Source organism: Mytilus trossulus, chromosome 12, assembly GCF_036588685.1.
Source record: "Mytilus trossulus isolate FHL-02 chromosome 12, PNRI_Mtr1.1.1.hap1, whole genome shotgun sequence".
NCBI classification, from domain to species: Eukaryota; Metazoa; Mollusca; class Bivalvia; order Mytilida; family Mytilidae; genus Mytilus; species Mytilus trossulus.
The window spans coordinates 9,227,548-9,255,004 of NC_086384.1; the positions used below are offsets into that span (position 1 = coordinate 9,227,548).

At 32.4% G+C, this 27,457-nt stretch overlaps 1 protein-coding gene across 1 annotated transcript; it reads right to left on the reverse strand.

Annotated features, from left to right (window-relative positions):
• Positions 1-4,352: 4,352 nt before the first annotated feature.
• Positions 4,353-26,075, reverse strand: LOC134692983 (zinc finger MYND domain-containing protein 15-like). The gene is made up of 12 exons (XM_063553649.1): positions 25,906-26,075; positions 21,700-21,805; positions 19,902-20,018; positions 17,750-17,948; positions 17,234-17,371; positions 12,770-12,936; positions 9,916-10,053; positions 8,783-8,989; positions 8,504-8,595; positions 6,384-6,555; positions 5,218-5,276; positions 4,353-4,599 (listed from the first exon to the last, which is right to left on the reverse strand). Exons 1-12 carry the CDS (start codon positions 25,996-25,998, stop codon positions 4,393-4,395), a joined length of 1,695 nt encoding a protein of 564 aa, XP_063409719.1. The 5' UTR covers positions 25,999-26,075; the 3' UTR covers positions 4,353-4,392.
• Positions 26,076-27,457: the final 1,382 nt, after the last annotated feature.

The following is a 27,457-nucleotide window of genomic DNA, read 5'->3' on the forward strand; positions in this document are numbered from 1 at the left end:
GGGAGGGAAAATCTGTGTTTCACAGTGTTACACTGTGTAACACCAGAATCAGTGTTGGGAGTATGAGATTACATCCTCTCTGTGTGTAGTACTGTACGATTTTGCTCGGATTTACACATTATTTACCGGCGATTTTCTGTATAAAGCTATCGGTTGCACAAATTGAACATCGTTGGAATGAATAGTGATGATGAAAATAAGTTTGAGATCGTTTATTAGGACACTTTGGTAAAAAATTGTTTGCAATGTTATTTTTTTTTCTTTCAAGGTCCTTCGGGCATATCGAATGTAGCAAGTAACCAGGTAGAAAGTCCGACTGCAAAAGTGGAAGGTCGCAGACTTCCGACCACTGCTAATTTGAACCCCTGCGTCCAAATTGAAAAGATAGGAAAATTTCGTCTTCTAATTCAAAATTGCCGCCAACATCGTGATCAGTTGAACTCATACTGACGTACATATATACGTATTGACGACAAACAATATTCCTACGACTTTTGCAATTTGGGAAATTTTAACTACTTGTCTTAAGAGATTTTCGGCGATTAAATATTTCATACATTTGTTCTTTGACATCTTAGCCAAAAGCTCAGGGGATAATAAACTACATAAGGATTCCTAATGTGCTCTACTTCCTATGTGCAACTTCAAAACTTTTGGGAAAATCGACGATCATTTAAGGTTTTTCTGGTCATATTTTTTGTAATCCAGAATGAAAAGTATGAAAAAACTGTCCAATAAGTTATAAATAATATAGTAGCCAGCTAGATGATAACAATGGCACATATTTCAGCATTTATTGGGTAGCACACAAAACCAGGGTGCTCGCATAAGGCAGCTTAACTGCCTAAAAAACGGTAAGTATTCATGACATTTCCATGAAGTATTACCCCTTTTCAAAACTGTATTCACTGTAAAATGTTAGGAAACCACTGTTACTGACCAAAGAAAAAACCAATACAAAGTTACAAGTATCATTTCAGATATTGCAAGCCACAGACTTTTCAAATCAGTTCTAATTGGATGGAATAGGATCAAAAGGAGAAAAGATCCTTTCCTAAACTTACCTTTGCCAACAAAGATCTAAATACATCAATTTGGGCAATATCCATCATTATAAATAATTTCAATTGAAATTACCTCAGTCTCTAATCTAAAGATCAGTCTGTACCTATACCAAACTAATTGCAACTAAAATTTGAATTTGAAACCTCCTGATTGTTTTCTACTCAGTGTATGCATAACCAGGCCTTCAAAGTAATTAAACAAAGAAAACTCAACTTTAATAACAAGAAATTTACAACTAACAATTAACATAGTTCTGAAAATCATAAACAGTAATATAAAGTAGACTTGAATTTTTACAAGAAACAATGTATAAACAAAGCTATTTTTCTATATAGCAAATGTACATTGTTACAACATTTTACTACAAATTAAAAGGGAAAGTGTCCATGGGACACAGATGATGCCCACAGCTTGCATATCATATATATCATATTAAGTTATAAAGAGACATAACTAAATAACGGTTAAAGTGAAACTATAAAAATTTGAACTTGATATGAGTTTTTGTGGAAATAATTTTTGTGTATAAGTTTTTTTAACATTTGATTGAGGCTAACTTAAATTTGTAAAGGGACATAACTCTAGAACAGTAAAAGTGACACAACTGAAATTCAAACAAGCTGTGTTTTGTGGTAATTAGAATAGTGTATAAGAAAGATAACACTAATTTTGACACATAATGACAAACAGATGAATGTGACACTTAATCCCCCTCCCATACGCTATTATCAATCAACTTCAATCTAAGAAGGTTCTAGGTCTCTCAAATTTCGTCTATAAGAGACAGAACTGAAATAAATAAAAATCATTAGCATGATCAGAAGATATGATTCAAATTTTTTAGCTGTATGTTATGTTCCCATCAGACACTATGAAGAGGCTTCTTTGATTAGTATGAAAAAAACCAAACATGTTTGGTGTACAACCTTTAGAAAAAAAATAATACAAAATATCAATAGAAATCTGGAGGTCAAAATATGGTCTCATCAAATGTTTGTAGTTACAATCAAACTGAATTACTGTGGATTCATTATTATTCTTTGGATATCAATTATTGTGGAATTCATTAATCCAGGCCTAGGTGATCAAAGAATTCCAATTGTCAACTATTTAAAAATTCTATAGGCTTTGTATGCAGAGATTGGCTTAACAACAAAATTAAATACCAACGAAAATGCAAGTCTCCTCCATTCTTAAAAATTAAATGATCCACAGTATGAGAATTACAGAAAATTTTATAAGATATAAATACATTTCATGCAATTGTTTTTTTATTATTAAACATTTCCAGGCCACTAGCTATAACTCTTGAGGTAGTACAATCTTAAACTTGAAATTGTCTATAAAATGAGAGACACATTCTAGCCTGAAATTAATACTTTTAATACAGAAATCTAAGAGTATCTTTAACATAAACATTTTGACTAGGTTTTTATCACTGCTTTTAACAAATGCATGTTAACATAAGTCAACCAGATGCTCCGCAGGGCGTAGCTTTATACGACCGCAGAGGTTGAACCCTGAACGGTTGGGGCAAGTATGGACACAACATTCAAGCTGGATTCAGCTCTAAATTTGGATTGTGATTAAATAGTTGACACAGCATAGGTTGTTGACACAGAATGAATGTGTTCTAATGAAGTAAAAAAAAATGTTTTTTCTTACAGCAATGCACTATGCTGTTGAATATTAATCCTCTCAAAAAAATGTTTGAAGAAATTTTCTTTTTATTTATGAAATTTCAAATGAGAAAAATTGAACCCAATTTTTTTAATCACATCCCCCTTTCCCTTATTCCAAAACTAATCTGAATTAAAATTTCTAATGGAGTTTGCAACAATAACTACTCATTTAAATACATCATAAAATATTAAGATGTAAAAAAACTGCTTGTTATCACAGAATGGTAAAGATTATTTTAATTTATCAGTTGGTAGTAAAAAGTGAACATACATTGTATATTGTATATAACAAAGATTTAAGTGGATTCTGGACAAAGAAAGATAACTCCAATTAAAAAAAATTCTTGCTATTGCACAATATTTTGCAATTAGATATTTCTTGCTTACTATTCTGGACAAAGAAAGATAACTCTAATTAATTTTTTTTTTGCTATTTCACAATATTGTGCAATAAGATATTTCTTGCCATTGTGCAATACTTTGCAATTGAAAAGACTTGCTATTGCACAATACTTAATATAATAATTTAAGTTTCCTGATTTGGACCAACTTGAAAACTGGGCCCATAATCAAAAATCTAAGTACATGTTTGGATTCAGCATATCAAAGAACCCCAAGATTTCAATTTTTGTTAAAATCAAACTAAGTTTAATTTTGGACCTTTGGACTTTAATGTAGACCAATTTGAAAACAGGACCAAAAATGAAGAATCTACATACACAGTTAGATTTGGCATATCAAAGAACCCTATTTATTCAATTTTTGATGAAATCAAACAAAGTTTAATTTTGGACCCCGATTTGGACCAACTTGAAAACTGGGCCAATAATCTAGAATATAAGTACATTTTTAGATTCAGCATATCAAAGAACCCAACCAATTAATTTTTTGTCAAAATCAAACTAAGTTTAATTTTGGACCCTTTGGACCTTAATGTAGACCAATAAGAAAACGGGACCAAAAGTTAAGAATCTACATACACAGTTAGATTCGGCATATCAAAGAACCCCGATTATTCAATTTTGATGAAATCAAACAAAGTTTAATTTTGGACCCTTTGGGCCCCTTATTCCTAAACTGTTGGGACATAAACTCCCAAAATCAATACCAACCTTCCTTTTGTGGTCATAAACATTGTGTTTAAATTTCATTGATTTCTATTTACTTAAACTAAAGTTATTGTGCGAAAACCAAGAATAATGCTTATTTGGGCCCTTTTTTGGCCCCTAATTCCTAAACTGTTGAAACCAAAACTCCCAAAATCAATCCCAACCTTTCTTTTGAGGTCATAAACCTTGTGTCAAAATTTCATAGATTTCTATTAACATAAACTAAAGTTATAGTGCGAAAACCAAGAAAATGCTTATTTGGGTCCTTTTTGGCCCCTAATTCCTAAAATGTTGGGACCAAAACTCCCAAAATCAATCCCAACCTTCATTTTGTGGTCATAAACCTTGTATTAAAATTTCATAGATTTCTATTCACTTTTACTAAAGTTAGAGTGCGAAAACTAAAAGTATTCGGACGCCGCCGACGACGACGCAGACGACGACGCCAACGTGATAGCAATATACGAAGAAAATTTTTTCAAGCGTGTATAAAATGAATCTCTAATTGAATCAAGACCAGTTAAGTCAGAATTGTTTCACTTTGAAGGATAAATAATCCTATACAAAAATCCATTACTGTACCAAGGCATGTCATTTTCTTCTGCTAACTTTCTGACAGGGTTCCTGAAGGGGTTTACCACAGGGTCTGATATTGTCCCAAATGTTAACCCTTCAACGGCTGTTCTAGCACATTCACAGCTGTATTGGCAGTAGTCTGTAAAATAGGCTGGAATCCTATCAGTCTGAAATAAAATATACAAGTAAAGCAAATACATTTCTGTACGCTATAAAACATGATGTACATTTCTGCAATTATTGTCTCTTCAGTTCATAAACTTTAAATGTAATTTTCCCTTCAAATTCAATTTTATAAAATATTTCAATCACTCATACAAAATCAAATACTTTTCTCATTTGAATAAGATTTGGACAAATGAACTGCATTCCTTGTCATTGGCTTTTATTTTTTGTCTCGTCATATCTCAGTCAGGAAGATAAAATTAAATTTTAAACCAAAACAAGAATGTATCCATAGTACACGGATGCCCCGCTCCCACTTTCATTTTCTATGTTCAGTGGACCGTAAAATGGGGGTCAAAACTTTAATTTGGAATCAAAATTAGAAAAATCATATCATAGGGAACATGTGTATTAAGTTTCAAGTTGATAGGACTTCAACTTCTTCAAAAACTACCTTGACCAAAAACTTTAACCTGAAGCAAACGGACAGACAGACGGATGGACGAGCAAACGGAGGTACAGACCAGAAAACATAATGCCCCTCTACTATCGTAGGCGGGGCATAAATATATGATTTGATTTAGCTTTCATAATTATATATCCTTCGAACAATTACATACCCTTAGTTTGACTAATGTCTGACCCCACATTTGGTATGCACCTAATCCAGCATTCAAACCTAAAAAATAGATATGGCACTCTCATTTAAATTGCTTGAGGCATTGTATACATGTATATTTTTTTGTATTTTTAAAAAAGCTTCCAAATCATTTTATTTAATAATACAACAACAAACAGTGAATTCAAATGTGTGTTCAGAGTTGGACGTTGAGATAACTTGACATAGCCCTATTAGTGCTTACTCTAATGACCTAGGAAATCAAATATCTGAGTCTGCTACAGCATAAACAATTTCAACCAAAACAGTAAAGTCTACATTTTAATGCAATTCCTTTGTAACAATAGTTTTCATTGGACATTGTAAGATATTTTGAGGTTTCACCTAACCATAACAGAATGATTTGTTCACTTTATTGATGGTCACAGGGCTGATTCATTAAAACATTTATGATACCTATCAGCTTGGAAGGCACTTTGAAAATGAGTAACCATGGATATACAAATTTTGTAGGTGCATATCCAAAGTCAGCAGCCTATAAATCTGTGGTTGTGGCTTGTTGCTGTGGACCATATTTTTTTCAATTTATCCTTTTGTACTTACCGTAAATCAGGCTGTCAGATTTCTTGTTTGAATTGTTTTATATTTTAAAAATAGAGACATTATTATACAGCTGGCTATGCAAAACGGGTTTTGTTTATTGTTTAATGGAGTACCCTGAGTCCTATTTGCCAACTTTTTATGTCATTTGGTCTCTGGTGGAGACAAGTCTCATTAGCAATCATACCACATAGTCTTATTTCTGTATAGTGGCAATTTTATGATTGTACTCCGCAACCAATATCTATTTTTTTAAGCATTGATATTGTTAGCTTTTTTCAAAACTACCTCTACCCTTTTTTATTGGGAAAATATGCGTCCTTTTCTTTAAATTGGGAAATTTAGAATAAACCATGAATTTGACTGAAACTTCAATTTACAGACCCATTTTCAAGAGTCAATCCCTGCTTTAAAATAAGACCCCATTTTGTCAGTGATGATACATGGGAATTTTCTTCAGAGGAAAAAGCCTTTATTCTCCACTAATTTAAGGCAAACAATATCACTGTTAAGCTACATTAGATTATTTGTATCGCAACTCAAAAATACTTAATTGTATGCACTTACCTACAACCAAATGAGGTTTCCTGTGTTCGTCAGCACGTTTATGATATGGCCCTTTAACAATCTGTATTTTAACATTATTATGTTCATATGTCTTGTTGTGAACATCTTTAGATATCTCTACACCATACATCATAATGTCAAGAGATATATCTGGACACAAATATCCTAGTTCCTGTAGCAGAAATGTAAGTACAAAATTATAAAATTAAATTCTGATTTATTCGCTCTATTTTCAATATTGCAACAAGAGTGCACACGCTGAAATGTCTCGCCTTCTGTACTAATCATTGATATTATTTTGATAGTCCTAAGTTTAAAGCTTTATTACAATAAAATCAACGGTACCAACTTTGTTGCAACAGATGCGCATTTCGACAAAACATGTCTCTTCAGTGATGCTCGTGGCCAAAATATTTGAAATCCAAAGCTTATATAAAAGATGAAGAGCTAGAATCCAAAAGGTCCAAAAAGTACTGTCACATAAACTTTACATTAACAAGATAACTAAACAAAGACCAATGAACCTTGAAAATGAGGTCAAGGTCAGATGAACCATGCCAGGCAGACATGTACAGCTAACAATGCTTCTATACAACATATCTAGTTGACCTATTACTTATAGTTGAAGAAAAATAGACCAAAACACAAAAACTTAACACTGTGCAATGAACCTTGAAAATGAGGTCACTGTCAAATAAAACCTGTGCACAACTGACAAAGATCATAAAATATTTCTATACACCAAATATAGTTGACCTATGGCATATAGTATTAGATAAAAAGACCAAAACTCAAAAAAATTACTTTGACCACTGAACCATGAAAATGAGGTCAAGGTCACATGATATCTGCCAGCTAGACATGTACACCTTACAATCATTCCATACAACAAATATAGTAGACCTGTTGCATTTAGTATGAGAAAAACACACCAAAACACAAAAACTTAACTATAACCACTGAACCATGAAAATAAGGTCAAGGTCAGACGACACCTGCCAGTTGGACATGTACACCTTACAGTCCTTCCATACACTGAATATACAAGCCCTATTGCTTATAGTATCTGAGATATGGACTTGACCACCAAAACTTAACCTTGTTCACTGATCCATGAAATGAGGTCAAGGTCAAGTGAAAACTGTCTGACAGATATGAGGACCTTGCAAGGTACCCACATATCAAATATAGTTATCCTATTACTTATAATAAGAGAGAATTCAACATTACAAAAAATCTGAACTTTTTTTTCAAGTGGTCACTGAACCATGAAAATGAGGTCAAGGACATTGGACATGTGACTGACGGAAACTTCGTAACATGAAGCATCTATCTACAAAGTATGAAGCATCCAAGTCTTCCACCTTCTAAAATATAAAGCTTTTAAGAAGTGAGCTAACGCCGCTGCCGCCTCCGGATCACTATCCCTATGTTGAGCTTTCTGCAACAAAAGCTGCAGGCTCGACATAAAATCAAATGGATTTTAAAATATACTGCATTATTAAAAATATGGTACACATTTTAACTTCTGTGTACATACTTGTGTGCACAATTTTCTGCCATGAAATAAATTGCTGTCAATTTTTTCTTCTGTCTGCCAAAAAATAAATTTCATGCTAAACTGTGAACTCTTGTTCACTAATATAATGAAACCCTATAGATATATATTGTAAGTAGGCGGGTGATGAGCAATCAATGTGACAATAATACAATACAACTTATCGCTATTTTCCGCCATTACTAGATTTCACACAGGTTCTCGTAAAATTTTGACGTCATAAAACATAATATCTGACGCCACAATGGAAAAGTGATTGTTGTTGACGTCAAAAGTTCAAGCAACCAGGTCAGCTGGAATTAGCGATAAAGTGTATTTTATTTGTAAATAAACAATTTGCTTTAGACTTGAATTCTAGTATATTGAAGGACTTTTTTTCCAGATTTTTAAAAAGGAAATTGTAAAAATATCCGGAATAGTTCTCACCCCAATATAGCCGTTTGCACACATGCAGCTTACTACAAACACCAATCAACCAATCGAACTATAGAATTTGGATGCCTGACTCCAACTACCATTTTCTATGTTCATTAGACTGTGAAATTTACATACATATTTTTACCTTGAACAAACATAACATTTCTACTTCTTTCTCCACACCAATAAGGTCTATCTTAAAACAGCTGGAATCTACACTGTCCCACCATTCAGGATCTGTAAAAATTGTTTACAAGAAAGTACAATATAGACAAAACAAATGTATTTCATGATGTACATATAGAAAAATACCTGAGTACTTCTGAGTTTTTTGTAAACAAAAACACCTATTTTTTTTCTCTATGACTTCACCTCTGTTGGTCTGTTTAAAATAAAAGTAAATCATTTTGTTTGTACAACTTACGATCATTAGGGTAACAGAATTTGATGATATGGTACAATGTCATTGGCCAGTGCAGTAATATTGCTATTGGAGAGTCCAATCTAAACCCTCTGTATTCATAGTAAGCCTCCCAATCATGTAGTAACTTTGTCTCTTTTTCTGGAGCCTCATCTAGGATGGAGGATTCCACTGGCAAAAATATTGGGTCTTCACTTTCTGGAAGCTCTCCTAGAATAAAATTATTTGTCTGATACTATATGTTGTTATACATGTATGTATATGTAGCCTAAAATTTAAGGAAACTTCAAGATAATGCTAACGGTTTTGAACAACAACCATACAAATCTATTAGAAACGATATACTGGTGTCAGAAAATGTAAATATATATCTATATATAAAAAAGAAGATGTGGTATGATTGCCAATGAGACAACTATCCACAAAAGACCAAAATGACACAAACATTAACAACTATAGGTCACCGTACGGACTTCAACAATGAGCAAAGCCCATACCGCATAGTCAGCTATAAAAGGCCCTGATAAGACAATGTAAAACAATTCAAAAGAGAAAACTAACGGCCTTATTTATTTTAAAAAATGAAACAAAAGAAATGAATGTCTGGTTCTGTGTAAGACAAGGCTCTGTATTGAAAACCGTTCTTTGACCTTTAGTGGTTTAATTTTACAAATTGGGACTTGTATGGAGAGTTGTCTCATTGACACTCAGACCACATCTTCTTATATCTACTTCAATAAAAAAAAATCATTAAAGGTTTCATATTTTCTGAATTCCTAAATAAATTTGAACTAAACCATTGTAACAAACATATTATTGAAAAGATTAAAGGATTAAAATCTTAAGAAACAATATCAAGTTTGTTATTCATACTGATTACTACCTTAGTCATGTTTTTCCTTCTAAAAATTGACCATAATGCACTTAAAGTAAAGTAATATTTTGTCATTATAGTTGAAGATATAATTAAGGAACCAAATTTGTCTTCAATTTTAAGATTAACTATTTTTTTTACAAATTAGAAAAATTCAACTTTGATTTTATGTACATGTAAGAAATCCTAATTTTAATACAATTTTTCCTTGAGTTGTTGACATACAATGCATTCAAAATAAATTAAAATAAGATAACTTTACCAAATGGTACCGAACATAAACACTTAGTCTCGTCTCCATGTAATCTACATTCTCTTCTCCATAGACCCTGATCCAATACACCTTGTTTCTCTAGAAATGTCTTGTAGGCAGCCATATCAAAGTATTCTGAGGTTGTCTCTACAAAACAAAACGTCACATTTAGCCATCAATACAAAACTTTAAGTGTTATCACCTTTTATATAAGAACTATTGTTTCTGATGTCTTCTTGTCTAAATTATTTGCTTACACCAAATCTCCTATAGACTAAAATTTGATTAAAATAAAAGTTTAAAAAAAACCCTACATACTAGTAAGTTAAGTTGCAGAGTTATTGCCCCTTGTATCTTTATAAGTAGTCTAATAACCTAGACAAATGCAATATGGAAACACAGAATCTCCTAGTTAACTATGTTGTTTAAAAGTCATAGTTCAAAATCTTATGAAATTCTTATTTTCATGGTTTTCTTATTTAAAAAAGGTGCCTCAACATATTTAGACTTGAAATAAAACTTTGACTTTAATATATAAATTGAATATTCCTCATATCTGTTTTTATACGACCGCAAATTTTGAAAAAATTTTCGTCGTATATTGCTATCACGTTGGCGTCGTCGTCTGCGTCGTCGTCGTCCGAATACTTTTAGTTTTCGCACTCTAACTTTAGTAAAAGTAAATAGAAATCTATGAAATTTTAACACAAGGTTTATGACCATGAAAGGAAGGTTGGTATTGATTTTGGGAGATTTGGTCCCAACATTTTAGGAATTAGGGGCCAAAAAGGGCCCAAATAAGCATTTTCTTGGTTTTCGCACTATAACTTTAGTTTAAGTTAATAGAAATCTATGAAATTTTGACACAAGGTTTATGACCACAAAAGAAAGGTTGGGATTGATTTTGGGAGTTTGGGTTTCAACAGTTTAGGAATAAGGGGCCAAAAAAGGGCCCAAATAAGCATTATTCTTGGTTTTCGCACAATAACTTTAGTTTAAGTAAATAGAAATCAATGAAATTTAAACACAATGTTTATGACCACAAAAGGAAGATTGGTATTGATTTTGGGAGTTTAGGTCCCAACAGTTTAGGAATTAGGAGCCAAAAAGGGACCCAAATAAGCATTTTTCTTGGTTTTCGCACCATAACGTTAGTATAAGTAAATAGAAATCTATGAAATTTAAACACAAGGTTTATGACCATAAAAGGAAGGTTGGTATTGAATTTAGGAGTTTTGGTCCCAACAGTTTAGGAAAAAGAGGCCCAAAGGGTCCAAAATTAAACTTTGTTTGATTTCATCAAAATTGAATAATTGGGGTTCTTTGATATGCCGAATCTAACTGTGTATGTAGATTCTTAACTTTTGGTCATGTTTTCAAATTGGTCTACATTAAGGTCCAAAGGGTCCAAAATTAAACTTAGTTTGATTTTGACAAAAAATGAATCGGTTGGGTTCTTTCATATGTTGAATCTAAAAATGTACTAAGATTCTTGATTATTGGCCCAGTTTTCAAGTTGGTCCAAATCTGGGTCCACAATTAAACTTTATTTGATTTCATCAAAAATTGAATAAATGGGGTTCTTTGATATGCCAAATCTAACTGTGTATGTAGATTCTTCATTTTTGGTCCCGTTTTCAAATTGGCCTACATTAAGGTCCAAAGGGTCCAAAATGAAACTAAGTTTGATTTTAACAAAAATTAAATTCTTGGGCCTCTTTGATATGCTGAATCTAAACATGTACTTAGATTTTTGATTATGGGCCCAGTTTTCAAGTTGGTCCAAATCAGGATCTAAAATTATTATATTAAGTATTGTGCAATAGCAAGTCTTTTCAATCGCACAGTATTGTGCAATGGCAAGAAATATCTAATTTCACATTATTGTGAAATAGCAAATTTTTTTTTTAATTAGTTATCTTTCTTTGTCCAGAATAGAAAGCAAGAAATATCTTATTGCAAGATTTTTTTTTAATTGGAGTTATCTTTCTTTGTCCAGAATCAACTTAAATCTTTGTTATATACAATATACAATGTATATTCACTTTTAACTACCAACTGATAAATTTAAATAATCTTTACCATTCAGTGATAACAAGCAGTTTTTTTACATCTTAATATTTTATGATGTATTTAAATGAGTAGTTATTGTTGCAAACTCCATTAGAATATTCTAATTGAGATTAGTTTTGGAATAAGGGAAAGGGGGATGTGATTAAAAAATTGGGTTCAATTTTTCTCATTTGAAATTTCATAAATAAAAAGAAAATTTCTTCAAACATTTTTTTGAGAGGATTAATATTCAACAGCATAGTGAATTGCTCTAAGAGAAAACAAAAATTTTAAGTTCATTAGAACACATTCATTCTGTGTCAGAAACCTATGCTGTTTCAACTATTTAATCACAATCCAAATTTAGAGCTGAATCCAGCTTGAATAGTGTGTCCATACTTGCCCCAACCGTTCAGGGTTCAACCTCTGCGGTCGTATAAAGCTACGCCCTGCGGAGCATCTGGTTATTTATTATTTGAAGATTCATGTGAATTAATTAACCCTTTGAATCACATAATTTTTATTTTGGTAACAACTTGTTTAGGAAAATGGAGGAACCTACACACTGCCAAAAAAATGTTCGTGTAAATAAACTCATCATAGATATATAGCAGGATTGAAGTTTTGTATTTGCTCCATTAATGAAGGTTTATTTAAAAAAAAATATAGTTCTCAAAGCTACAGTATTGATCTCTGAGGGTCAGGATTGATAATAGGATCATTGACCCTTGAGCGATGAATGTGTCAATGTTTCAAATAATTGGTTAACGGTAAATTGCTTGTCATTTCAGGCACTTATAAGTCTGTTTACCTTGTGCATAGGTAAAAGGAAACTGTCTCATCTCTGCTGTTTTTGACATATAAATCTTCATCTTTTTACACCATATTTTGTGACTATGAGCACCCATGTCACCTTTTCTGTTCCAATCTTTCTTCTGACAATCTCTTGAACAGTACAATAAAGCTTGGCATGATGAGCTAGAAGAAGTGCATAATAATTTCAATACTGTAAATAACAAATAACAGAGCAAAGGCCTAAATATAATAACAAATGCATAAATCAATATTTAAAGAAGTCAAAAGTAGGTGAATTAACAATTAAATAACAAAATGATTTTTTTTTTTTTTTACTTCTATGCTTACATTTATTAGTGTTATTGTTAAAGGGAAACTTCGCAAAAAAAAATCAAAAATTGATATAATGTCCATTCTGTATAAAAATGCTCAAATTTATAAATATTAAAGTTTTATTCCGCTAGATAAGAGATCACCATCGATTTTAAATTTTGAGTATCAGTTCTCTGCGTTCCGCCATTTTGTTATCGTGTACGAATAAAAATCACGATATGTCTATAAACCACAAAGAAACAAAACTACAGTAACCGATGTAGTCGTAATTACGTGACGATATCTTGTCAATCGTACGGTTGTTTTATCTGACTAACTAACTTTAAATAATACGGAAAATGTTCTTATTTTTTTTTAATAACCATATAGTCTGTTTATTTTTAAACTGTTGATATTGGAATTAGTCAAAAGTCAAAGTCATAAAAAAGTGTTCCGTGAAATTTGTTTTCAAAAATGTAATTCGTTCATAATTCTTTAAAGTAATACACTTTATTCAAAAAATTAGGATCTTCGCTCCACTGATCACCCGCATGGCTTAAGGTATTACTCCCAAAGGTATTGTGAGGGGTGTAAGGTGACACGTCCAGGTATTCAAGCAATTTCCTATATGGCTTGTAAGTTCATGCCGGCCCGTTCATGCATCGTTTCACTTCTGTAGGTATTGATCAGTGTACACGGCCGATAACTTATAACTTTCCATTTTGAACTATCAGGTGCATGTATAATATATATCTCTGTCTTGCGTGTCCGAAAGTGATATAATTTACTAGTCATATAAATGTAATATATACTCATTGTCAAAAGTGAAGGACAGATTGGAACCTACCAGAAAGATTGATTTAAAAAATGTACGCACTTGCTGACGATTCGTTTATACGACTGGATGATAGTTACGGAACTATAGCGCAATTTAAAATATATACATGTATACATTGAACATAAGAAAAAAACATATATTTTGAATAAATAGGGGTAAAAGTGTTGTAAATAGACTAGTCCACGTATGCCAACAGTATGTAATCATCGAATGTCGATAGACTATTGTATACCAGAAGAAGAAGAGGACCAATTTGATTTAAATACAGGTCGATGTATAACTTTTGCTTTGGTTCATTGAAGTTGTGGACATAGTAAAATCACAGATTTATATTTCAATAAGATTGTTCTCGAACAAAGGAAGGAATTCGTCATCACAATTGTTATATATGCCACTGGACGATCACTAATTATCCCGAAGGGATGTGAATATTTTGCTGGGAAACTTTTGAGTATCAAAGTTTCAAATTAATTTCGGAATTATTTTTTTCTTTCTTGGTATTCAATAACAGAAAAAAGAATAAATTACTTGTCCGCTAAAAAGGGGTATTCTTGTCAGATGAAAGACTTTTAGTTATATTTAAAAAATAGGGAAATATGACATTAAATTGGTTCTGTCTTTTTTTTAAACATCATTAAAAAGATGTGTGTCTAGGGTGAACGCCACAAGAACCCTGTAATACTAGTACGAGAGTATAGCATGTAAACATTCCTTCTCAATAATATGGTGGTATTGGAAATCTTTTCATACAGATTGACAACTCATTGTCAGATATGCATGTAATATTTGCCACATGACGCCCATAGTTCTTTCTACCATCATCATCTTATTCTTTGATATTGCTGTCAACATCGATGGTTCACACCCAAACAAAATGGGAGTAATGGACCTTCAGAGCTTCTCCGTGTTATACACTTGTAAAATATATAGACGAAATTTCTGTATTGAAATGAATATACTGCACATATGATTTTCAAATAATGATTTTGAGTAATCACCTTACAAACCAATATAAAAGTATGGCAAGATATAACCATGAAGGAATTAAGTTTTTGTCAGACACAAGAACTCATCACTATCATAAACGTATACGTATATATGCATACAATTTCAAATATCAAAAACAAGCGGTAGATGTCGATAGTCCGTTTTCTAACTGTTCGAGTTAGGCATGTCACTTGTTCATTCTTGAAAGTCGTCATATTCCCCGTCTAACGATGGGAACTGTTTCTGATTGTGTTGACTATAAATGCTTGTATGGTAATTCAGTCGTTTATCTGTACAAGCGGTTGCATTTCCTCTCCTTTCCCAACAAACAAACGAACGAAACGCTACTAGTCTGCTTTCTCTGGAGCTCATCCTCAATGGCTCTTATACGTCAGGAAACTTACATGTATACTAATAATGATTGTTTCAAGAACAACGATGTATGGACAAACTATTTCAAATTCGTCAATATCCGTTATGCATGACTACAATATAACTTTTATTACAACTACTGTATGACTTATTTGGATTAATGACGGCTATCATGTTCAACATTGCACAAATATTATCATAGAATTAAAAAAAAATCCTCAAAAATCCTTAAAAAAAATAATGCCTTAGCTTAGATAATTGGTATTTTTTCACAAAAAGTTCGTGTAAATGATAGTCAAATGAATTTAATTATGTAAGAATAAAATGTTAAAAAGAAACTAAAAAAAAAATCATGTATGTTGTATTTTTTGTCAATTAAAAACTTTAAAATTGCAACAGTTTTATTAGGATTTAAACACAGCCAGATTTGAATACAAGTTAAGAAATTCCGGTAAAGTCAATGATACCAAACAGCTGTACAATGGTATATCAAATTGGGTAATATTGCATTTAGTTTTTATTAAAGATTAAAACTACTATTTTTTACTTCATATTTGAATCTTTACACCAATTGCCGCTAAAAAAAGTAATAAAAAATTGTTTCCTTTTATTTTTATACATTTTCGGATTTACGAATCTGAATTTTATTTTCAATTAATTTACACAATTTAATTATTGAATCTTTATTCTCATCGTGTATTAAATCTTAGTGTATTAACATCGTGACATCATACTCTTTCTAATCCTGTCTGTTTATCCTTTCCAAATAACAACAATTATACCTGTGTACGCTTGAACTCACACCTGCGGCTAAATAGCTACAAGGTAAACGAATTGACCTCAAGCCGAGAAATATACAGTGACCTTTACAAAATAATATACACACTCTGCTCACACATTAGCTTCATTAAAATGATTATCAAAACAATAACGGTAAATAGAACTCAAAATATTTTCAGTTCAATATCAGTAAAAATGTTCAATAAATATTTTATGAATAAAATCTCAACAATAATTAATTAAATTTATTCAAAAACATTTACTAGAGATAATTTTATAGGAGTTTAATAGACCACTTTCGAGTTCATCCGTCACCGGCAAAAACTCATCAATTATGCACGCCTTTATGACGTCATTTACCAGATAGAGGGGCTCGCCTGTATCCCTGCACTATTTACGTTCATCAAGCGTCTAAGTGATCGTTTTTGTGCAGGATAAACTAGAAATAATGGTTGCTCTGTAGGTACTTACTGACAATTCCCTAATGACAGCAGTGTTGATTGTCTATTTTCAGAATTCAATTTGCCGAATAATTCGTACAATATAGAATTATAATTTTCCAACCACTCGCTCAACATTGTAAGGAAGTGACGACGCCCCTAAACGCACAGATGACGGTGATAAAGGCGCGTATAATTGACGAGTTTTTTCCGGTGACGGATGAACTCGAAAGTGGTCTATTCAATCAATACAAAACGGTATATGCATATTCATTTTCGTTCATTATTATATTGTGGTTAATAACTACGACCATTCGTCAGCTGTGCGCTTTTAATTACGTATATTGTGGATAAGCTATAAGAGTTAAACAGATTTTATTTTTTCCCAGCATTCAATAAATCGGGCTAATTACGTCACGACCCACTCGAGAATTCAACCAAAAAAGTTACAGATACTTGATTTTCTCCGTTATTAGAAGGAATATAAATTTAAAACTTTGCAAATGTGTTTTTTATGATAAGATGAATATAATTAGATGATAAGTAAAAAATCGCGGAATTTCCCTTTAAAGCTTTACAGGGGAATCACTTTTAACTGCCAAAATTGAAACTTCATACTCGAAGTGGATATTCTTCTTATCATGAGAAGCAACATATATAAATTTTTCATATATTCAGGGTATAATTTATCCTCTTTCTAATCTGGTTAAAAAGTAAAAATATCAGATATACAATTGTAAGATATAACTACCATTTTTTAAATAACTCTTTAGTTCCTCTTAATCTGCATACAGAGCAAGTCCTCATCTTGACTGGTTCATTTTCTTTAGGCATACCATCATACATGTACTTTATCCCAAGGTCACTTAAGTCAAGTCCTGCTGCTTTTCTAAAACAAACAATTGTAGATATTATACAGATCTTATCATGCGTGTGGTATATCCGACACAATTTGCTAATGTAAAAATTCTTCCTTCCCTTACGATTGTGGTAAAATTATACTACATTAAAACACACATATTACATGAATAACAAAAAAATGTTCTGCAGCATTCACAACATTTGTTACATTTGTTTTATTGGATTATTTACTATGGTCATTTTGTCCAGTCTCATTGTGTAATTAAAATAAAAAATAATTAAGTATCACTGCTGTACAGAAATATAAATGATGATATTCAAGATCCTGAATACATTATTATAATTTTAACAGATCTTTTTATATATTCTAAGGAATTCTGAACTCCTTAATATGAGAATAACTTACTCTGCATATGATGGGTCTTTAAACGTTACTGATTTTGGACGTCTTGGTTTTCCTGCCAGTGGTGTTAATGCACAAATACAGATCAGATCTCTACACTGTTGTACAAGAGATAATTCTAATATATTGGCCATTAGTGTACCAATGTAAAGATTCTTTGTATCCATTACAGACAAGATCCTGTGATTCTGACCATCATCATCTGAAATACAAATATTGATTATTTATTCCCTTTCGTCACATTTGTCTTAAGATCACAAATACTGTGGATTCATTATTATTCATTGGATACCAATTTTTATGTTTTTTGAGGTGACAAGTGAACCCTAAGTTCAAATGATCAATGAATAACTCATTTTAACTTTGTAAAAAGAGATTGGTCAAACCATGAATCAAATACCCACTAAAATGCAAGTTTTACTAAATCCATGAATCAAATACCCACTAAAATGCAAGTTTTACTAAATCCATGAAAAATTGATACCCACACAAATAAATGAATCCAAGGTACATGTATAAATTTTTTAATGCATTTCTTTAAGACAAAAAAACCCAAATCACTCCTGCTCTATTCAAATTTGTTTTAGGCCAAATAAAAAAGCATGTGTGTTTCCTGTTTCCCTACCTACCCTATATTTTAAGCTTAGAAATAGCCTACCCTAAAGTTTTTTTTGTCATTTTTCAATAAGCACTGTTAAAGTCAGGATTTCTCTCCCATAGACTCAATGTAAAAAAAAATGGTAAAATAAAAAAAAATCCCTACCTACCTACCCTATTTTTTTCAAAGATGAAACAGGAAACACACATATTATTTTATTTGGCCTTAGTGTTGTGTACTACTTTTGAGAAGATTCATATCAAACTTATCATGCTTATAGAAAAGTCTATTGGCTCTTACTCAAAATAGGGTCAATTTTATGTTAACATGGTTAAGGGGATCTATAATTAAATTTGACAGCATCAAACATACAAATTTTGAAATTTTCAAACTGGACCAAACCCCTAATTTGCCTTCACATTAATGTGTATAATTTTTACCCTACATTTCTTTACTTCCTTTTTTATGCTTCCAATTTAAAGAAATGAATTTAGATGGTGTATAAACAAAATTTGCAAGCAATACACTGTCCACACTAGAAATCAATTTGTAGACAATCACATTCAAAAGACAATAGTCAATAACTGTGTCCCTAGACCAGCATTATGTTACATGTATACTTCTCAACTGAAAAATGTCAGTTCTTCTCCAGGAATAAATAAGGCAAAGATATTTTTAAGTTGGTTTATAGGTATACCCTTAATTTCCTTTAGCATATCAACAAAATGAGAAAAACAACACCTTTTCTCCCATTCCAATTTTGATTTACACAACTGTGACAACCAGGGATCTCCATGGCCTGTTTAAAGAATGCGCTCTGCCATCGTTAAATGACCCATGCCATTGTTAAATTGTCTTCCACCATCCATTTTTGACATCGTTCAAAACTTTTATTTGGTTTTATAGCCTAACACCATTTTTTTTAACAATTATAATTAAATGCATGTAGTTGCATAACCCTCAGGCTTTTTTTTATTATATTATAATCCAATATAGTTCCAACCCTGAGGGATATCCTGAATAAGATCGCTAATCACTTGTACCTGAGCTTGTACAGGTAGATCAACAAACCAGACAGGAGAATACTATCTGAAGATAGACAATTCATTTGTCGTATTATTCAACTATAAGTTTTCGCAAATGCTTATGATAATTAAATAAATAAATTAATAATCCAGTTTAACAAGTCAAACACATGCTTTAATTTTGACTCACGCAATCAGCATCTACCTTTTTTAAGAAGTACAAAATACTTTACAAATCTCTTTAACCATTTACATAACCCGTACAAATCGTTTTGTTGTTGCTGCAAATCAGCCATACCGGTAATGGGTTCATGTCTTCTGAATTGTCCATGAAAAATAAGCTCCACATGATTTTTAACCCCCATATAACAAGGGGGGGCATGAAGGCTTGGCCCTTAAATGGTTACAAATGGCAATTATTGAAAATATTTATACTTCTATTTATAATGTGTAATTTCCAAAAAGATGATGACAGAAACAGACATATCAACACAATGAGTGCTTCTATAGAATGAATTTAATGTCTATTTACCTCTCAGAGATGTATATTCATCAATCATCCAGATTGTATCTTGAACTGGTAATTTTTTCACTTCTTCAATTTTAGTCAAAGCATTCTGTTCATTCTCTCTCCGTTTTGTTGTCCAATCTGAAGAAAATATTTTAAAAGTTGAAATTAGAAGCATGTAATTAATCCATTTTTAGTATGTTGACAAATGTCAGTAATGTTTTTGAAAATGCATTGGATGACAAAATAAAAGAAAATCCAGAACTTTGTTTTTCAACATGGCTGTTTCAAAGTACAAAATGTATGTGAAAATACTCCCAATATAGATTGTTATTGGTTATACATTTGTGTCTTAATCATGATAATCAGTCAGGGGACTTATTTAAAATCACTTATTTAAGTAGCAAATTCACAGTTTTGTCACAAATTATGATTTTGTAGTTTTACCAATATTTTAAACACATAGGTTTTAATAATATCTTTTTATTAGTAAAATTGAACAAAAATATCTTTTTGCTTCTTTTAACAGCAAGGTTTATGCCTTTAATGCTATCATTTAGCTGCAAATTCTATTTTAGTTGAAAAAATGCTATAATATTGGCTTTACATAATGAACTGATACTTTCTTAAAAGATTTTTCCCAGCAGTGGAAGTATTTTTCCTATGAAGTTCAAGGTTTCATCTTTCAGATTATGTAAAACAAGAATGTGTCCACAGTACACGGATGCCCCACTCACACTATCATTTTCTATGTTTAGTGGACCATGAAATTGGAATAAATTCTCTAATTTGGCATTAAAATTAGAATGATCTTATCAAAGGGAACATGTATACTAAGTTTCAAGTTGATTGGACTTCTACTTTATCAAAAACTACCTTGACCAAAAACTTTAACCTGAAATTTGCACTATCATTTTCTATGTTCAGTGAACCGTAAAATTGGGGTCAAAACTCTAATTTGGCATTAAAATTAGAAAGATCATATCATAGGGCACATGTATAAAAAGTTTCAAGTTGATTGGACTTCAACTTCATCAAAAACTACCTCGACCAAAAACTTTAACCTAAAGCGGGACAGACGGACGAACAGAAGGACGAACGAACAGACGGACTATCGTAGGTGGGGCATAAAAATTCTACTGTTCGCGATAAAAATTTCACTGTTCAGGGGTGTTGAAATTAGTGGGGATTATTAAAATAATGATAATTAAAGAAGTGATTTTTGAAAAGGAAATTGAGGTACAGTATGATACTTAAACAAGTGATTTTTCTGTCATTATCCTAAATTCAGTACAAGGTCATCAACTAAAATGACCTAGTCACCTAGTCATCCTATCAACACAGATGTTGGTTCTGATAATTTTAGAAACATAATTAGTCCCTGGATCATTAGTATTCTATATTTAAAGCTACAATAAAATTAAATCACTTCTTCTAGTGATTATTTTATACTACTTTCATAGGTGATTATTAAAGAAAGACAACTCTTACTTTCAACCTATGTAGAAATAATGTTACTTGAAACAGTGATTTAGAAAATCACTCATTTAAGTAAGTCCCTTGACTGATAATACTAAGCTGACGTCCATTATCACTGAACTAGTACACATTTTTGTTAAGGGGCCAGCTGAAGCACGCCTCCAGGTGTGGGATTTTTTTTACGCTGTATTGAAGGCCCATTGGCCCATTGGTGGCCTTCAGCTGTTTTCTTCTCAGCTTGTTGTCTCTTTGAAACATTCCCCATTTTCATTCTAAGTTTTATGATCAATGATGATATTTAAAACATCAGCAGTGATCAGTTACTTGAATGATGCTAGATTACCATTGACACTCATTGGGTTGGTCTCAAAGAAATCAAACAACAGTTTCTCTGGTTCCTCCATTCCTTCTAACCACTTGCAAAGTTCATCTTCTCTGACCTCTGGATCCTGCAAATAAATAAAATAATAGGCATTGTTGGAAAGTTTCATAACATTTGATTGAAGATATCTTGAAAAATGTCTTTTTTTATTTTTAGAAGAGTAGAAACAAGAATGTGTCCCAATTACACGGATGCCCCACTTGCACAATCATTTTCTATGTTCAGTGGACTGTGAAATTGGGGTTAAAACCTCTAATTTGGCATTAAAATTAGAAAGATCATATCATAGGGAACATGTGTACTAAGTTTCAAGTTCATTGAACTTCAACATCATCAAATACAACCTGTACTAAAAACTTTAACTAGAAGCGGGACGAGGAACAGACAAACGGACGCACAAACCAGAAAACATAATGCCCCTCTATTATTATGATTATCGTAGGTGGGGCATAAATCAAAGAGCAGAATGCTCTGAGGGATACGATTGCCTTTGTTTTCATTGACACATGTATAGCAGTTTTGCCAACTTTTCATAAAGCAAATGCGTGAGATTTGGCCAAAATTGAAAAGATCACAGAAAAAAAAACGAAAGAGCAAAGGATAATGCCCCAAACTAGAGGCTCCAAAGAGCCTGTGTCGCTCACCTTGGTCTATGTGAATATTAAACAAAGGAAACAGATGGATTCATGACAAAATTGTGTTTTGGTGATGGTGATGTGTTTGTAAATCTTACTTTACTAAACAGTCTTGCTGCTAACATTTATCTCTATCTATAATGAACTTGGCCCAGTAGTTTCAGTGGAAAATGTTAATAAAATTTTACAAATTTTATGAAAATTGTTAAAAATTGACTATAAAGGACAATAATTCCTTAGGGGGTCAATTGACCATTTTGGTCATGTTAACTTAATTGTAAATCTTACTTTGCTGAACATAATTGCTGTTTACAGTTTATCTCTTTCTATAATAATATTCAAGATAATAACCAAAAACAGCAAAATTTCCTTAAAATTACCTTAAAAGGGGCAGCAACCCAACAATGGGTTGTCAGATTTATCTGAAAATTAAAGGGCAGATAGATCTTCATCTGATAAACAATTTTACCCCATGTCGGATTTGCTCTAAATGCTTTGGTTTTTGAGTTATAAGCCAAAAACTGCATTTTACCCCTATGTTCTATTTTTAGCTGTGGCGGCCATCTTGATTTGACAGTCGGGTCACTGGACACATTTTTAAAACTAGATACCCCAAAGATGATTGTTGCCAAGTCTGGATTAATTTGGCCTAGTAGTTTCATAGAAGAAGATTTTTGTAAAAGATAACTAAGATTTACGAAAAATGGTTAAAAATTGACTATAAGGGCAATAACTCCTAAAGGGGTCAACTGACCATTTCGGTCATGTTGACTTATTTGTAAATCCTACTTTGCTAAACATTATTGCTGTTTACAGTTTATCTCTATCTATAATAATATTCAAGATAATAACCAAAAACAGCAAAATTTCCTTAAAATTACCGATACAGGGGCAGCAACCCAACAAAGGGTTGTCTAATTCGTATGGAAATTTCAGGGAAGATAGATCTTGATCGGATAAACAATTGTACCCCATGTCAAATTAGCTCTAAATGCTTTGATTTTTGAGTTATAAGCCAAAAACAGTATTTTACCCCTATGTTCTATTTTTGGCCGTGGCGGCCATTTTGTTTGGTGGACCGGGTCACCGGACACATTTTTTGAACTAGATACCCCAATAACAATTGTGGCCAAGTTTGATTGAATTTGGCCCAGTAGTTTCAGAGGAGAAGATTTTTGTAAAAGATTACTTTAATTTAAGAAAATGGTTAAAAATTGACTATAAAGGACAATAAATAACTCCTTAACGGGTCAATTGACCATTTCGATCATGATGACTTATTTGTATATCTAACTTTGCTGAACATTATTGCTGTTTACAGTTTATCTCTATCTATAATAATATTCAAGATAATAACCAAAAACTGCAAAATTTCCACAAAATTACCATTTCAGGGGCAGCAACCCAACAACAGGTTGACCGATTCATCTGAAAATTTCAGAGCAGATAGATCTTGACCTGATAAACATTTTTACCCCATGTCAGATTTCCTCTAAATGCTTTGGTTTTTGAGTTATAAGCCAAAAACTGCATTTTACCCCTATGTTCTATTTTTAGCCGTGGCGGCCATCTTGGTTGGTTGACCAGGTCACGCCACACATTTTTTAAACTAGATACCCCAATGATGATTGTGGCCAAGTTTGGTTCAATTTGGCCCAGTAGTTTCAGAGGAGAAGATTTTTGTAAAAGTTAACAACGACGACGGACGACGGACGACGGACGCAAAGTGATGGGAAAAGCTCACTTGGCCCTTTGGGCCAGGTGAGCTAAAAAAGCATGAACATGCGTGAGTCTCACACATTTTTGGCAGCCCTGGTATAGCTGGATAGTATTATTTTCAAAAACTAATTCAACTGCACATGTAAAATATAATTTTCGTAATCTGAATAGTTACTCAACTTTAAAAATAGCCAATCCCGGATACAAGTGTATGAGCAATGTACTTATAGTGTTTTATTTTTGTTCTATCAATTCCAAGATTACTTTCCACAGCAGTCACTGATAGTGAGAGAAGGTATTTCACTTCGTATCTTATCACCTATTCTCCTACGTTAATTCTAGGAGGAACCCTATTTCTAACTCTTTCAATATTTAATTTCAATTGGGTCAGTGGGCATGACTACTTTCCGTACACACTCCTCTGTTTAAATTACGATCGTTTTTAATATATTACGACATTTATCGACATCAAACGAGTTAATTTTTCTCGACGAGTCGTATCGTATTTTTATTTTGGCGGAAGGGAGACAACTCGAAAAGATAATATGGAAGACTCCATTTCGGCTGAAGGGGTGTTGTAGTTACACCTTTACAATGTAGACTACATTTATTTTAATTTAAATGATGCATATGATTTATGCAACAACTATAACCCTCAATAGCAGACAGACATAGAAAGGATCCCATGAGTTTCAAATTAATCAATGGAGTGGGGAATCCAGATCAACCATTGAATCTGATACCCCTTGAAGTCAAGAAAACTATACGCATGTGCATAATTACATAAAGAAACCCTAGACTTGTGATTTGGAACAAGAACGTTTATTAAATGATAATTTAACGACCTAAATGGTTCTCCATTTCTTCAAAAGAGTACAATATTAAATATCAGTTTCATAACGGTGACATATAGGAAAAACTCCACTTCAGTTCTTATATGACATAAATAGATTAATCGGAATTCAGAGAACTCTTGCATTTTATCAAAACTGGCCGGGGAATTCCCTCTGAAGTGTTTCTCAATTTATAAAAACACTAAATATAAATACTGCTTAATTCTGATCTTCCGTGTTGTTAAAAACACGCATATAAGTCGAGGGAAATATCAAACATGAAAGATTATGAGAAGAACATTACAGGAAAGTTGTTTCAGTTCAATCTTTTTGTTTGTTTTAACCTTTTAAAGCAAGACAATCATAAGAATCTGAGATGTTCCTTAATGTTTAGAATAAAACGGTTAACGTGAGGGCAATGGTATAAGTCTACAGATTGCTTGAAAGCAATCGTATCCCAAAAAGTATTCTGTGCTAATTTTGAACACTGGTAATAGCTTAGTGACGTCATACAGAGTTTTTTCGTGTGATATAAAGTACAATAATAAAGTCTGAACAAAAAACATCATATGACAAATGTATGATGACTGTTTGTATAAATTGTAGACTACATTCGAATAAATTTTTTTTCAATGGGTCTCAAATGTAACCGTTATGTTAGCATGATCTCATATATTGATTACATATTTGTTTGACTTCTAAGTAGTCAAACAACTACAGCATCCAAGATTTTTTTTTAAATAGCCTTGCTAGACATCATAATCTGATAATTATTTGGACTACACATCTAACCATGTAATGTCTGTAATGTGCTGTTGCAGCAAGAGGGTTAACTATGGGACTACCTATCTAACAATAGATTAATGTTAGCTAACGTTAGCTCTATATGGGCGGGAACCTACTGCCCTGCCCCTGCTGCCTAGAGTAAACGAAATAATTTGCTGATATGTCAAAAGGGCCCGATATCGGATTTATACTACTTCTATCATTGCTATATCGGGTCTCATCTTCTCTGCAAACTGGAGGTACTGTCCCATGAACTTTTCAGCGGTTTTTCTGTCAGTAAGGTCCATTTTTTTTCTTTAATTGTTTGCAGAACTTCAAGTAAACAATTTTCAATTTTCCGCGAAAAAATAAAAACAACGTGGTGACCCCGATAAGTTTTTTTTTAATTTCCGTTGTATGCGGAGTGGAGACGAATAATATCCGTAAATTCAGAGATATGTCCATACATTATTATACTTACTTAGGTTTACTTTATCTTAGGTTCTTTTACTGATACAGGAACTAAAGTTCTTCTCATCAGTCTCTATATCTGAATCTTCTCCACTACCGGTGATTGTTGATTTATAGTCTTCGTACATCATTGTTTGGTTCTTCCAGTCACGGATGATGTGTCTAGTCTATGATTCTTAAAATAATACATTTAATGTATTTGTGATTATATCAGGCGCGGATCCAGAAGGGAGGGGGGGGGGGGGTCCTGGGGTTGGAACCCTCCTTTTTTTTGGACGATCAATGTATTTGAATGGGGACATTTCGTTGGAACCCCTCCCCCCTTTTTGTCCTGGGTTAGGACCCCCCCCCCCCCTTTTTTAAAATGGCTGGATCAGCCCCTGTTATATGTTGCTGAAATGACATCAAATAATTAATTAATGAAATAAATTGAAGCTCCTCCTATTTTTCTGACTTCTTACCTGACATTTATTTTGAGAAATTATAAAAAATTAGAATTGGTGTGAGTTCGGAAATGAGACAACGTTGTTCTCAAGAGACCAATTATGACACGGATGTATATATGTCATCACTGTACGCCTTTCAACAAGCTATAAAATTAAAATTCTAAAGTTTCCTTCTAAAAATGTTCTTTAATTGTCTGTCTTTTCGTCTTTTTTTTTTCATTTTATCGACCACTCTTCAACTGGATTATCAATGATTTTTGAATGCTCTTTTCTTTTACAGGTGATTAATTTGATGAATGGAAAAGCTTTATACACATTTGAAGTGAATCTCATCAAAATAAACAAATACGTAAGATCGACCGCGGCATGACGGCCGGGCCCCGGACTCCACTTCGGAAGCACCAACTAATTATTATGCATAGTTAAGTGTGTATGCAATGCAATAAACATCATATATCAGTCATAAAAATTATAACATAAATTACCACCTACAAGAATTTAAAAACCTTTTTCAAAAAGTATTGGTAGTTTATCTATACTACTAAAATATAAATCTTCACCCTGAGGTCCGGTGCATATTGGCTCAAAGTACAAATGAACCATGGAAACAACCATCTTTGGAAGGTCATCATGATTTGAAAAGTTTTATAAATTTAACTCAATAATCGGAATTCATGAACAACAATCTCTATTTTGGTGATCTTGTATTATCGATATTTTTTTGTTGTTTACAGGTTTCTGTATTTTCTAAGATACCCCAATGATTATTATGACATATTTTGATAATATTTCAATTGACAAAGTGGTTTCCGAGAAGTATATTCTTGTAGAAGTTCACGGACGACGACGA

Bases quoted from the DNA above. Each gene is read 5' to 3' on its own strand.
- LOC134692983 (XM_063553649.1), bottom strand. From the start codon at position 25,998: ATGGACCTTACTGACAGAAAAACCGCTGAAAAGTTCATGGGACAGTAC. The intron at 20,019-21,699 runs GTAATCTAGCAT...TATTTTCTTCAG, and splicing joins CAACCCAATGAGTGTCAATG to ATTGGACAACAAAACGGAGA. The intron at 17,372-17,749 runs GTAAGTTATTCT...TGTTTGTTTTAG, and splicing joins AAAGACCCATCATATGCAGA to AAAAGCAGCAGGACTTGACT.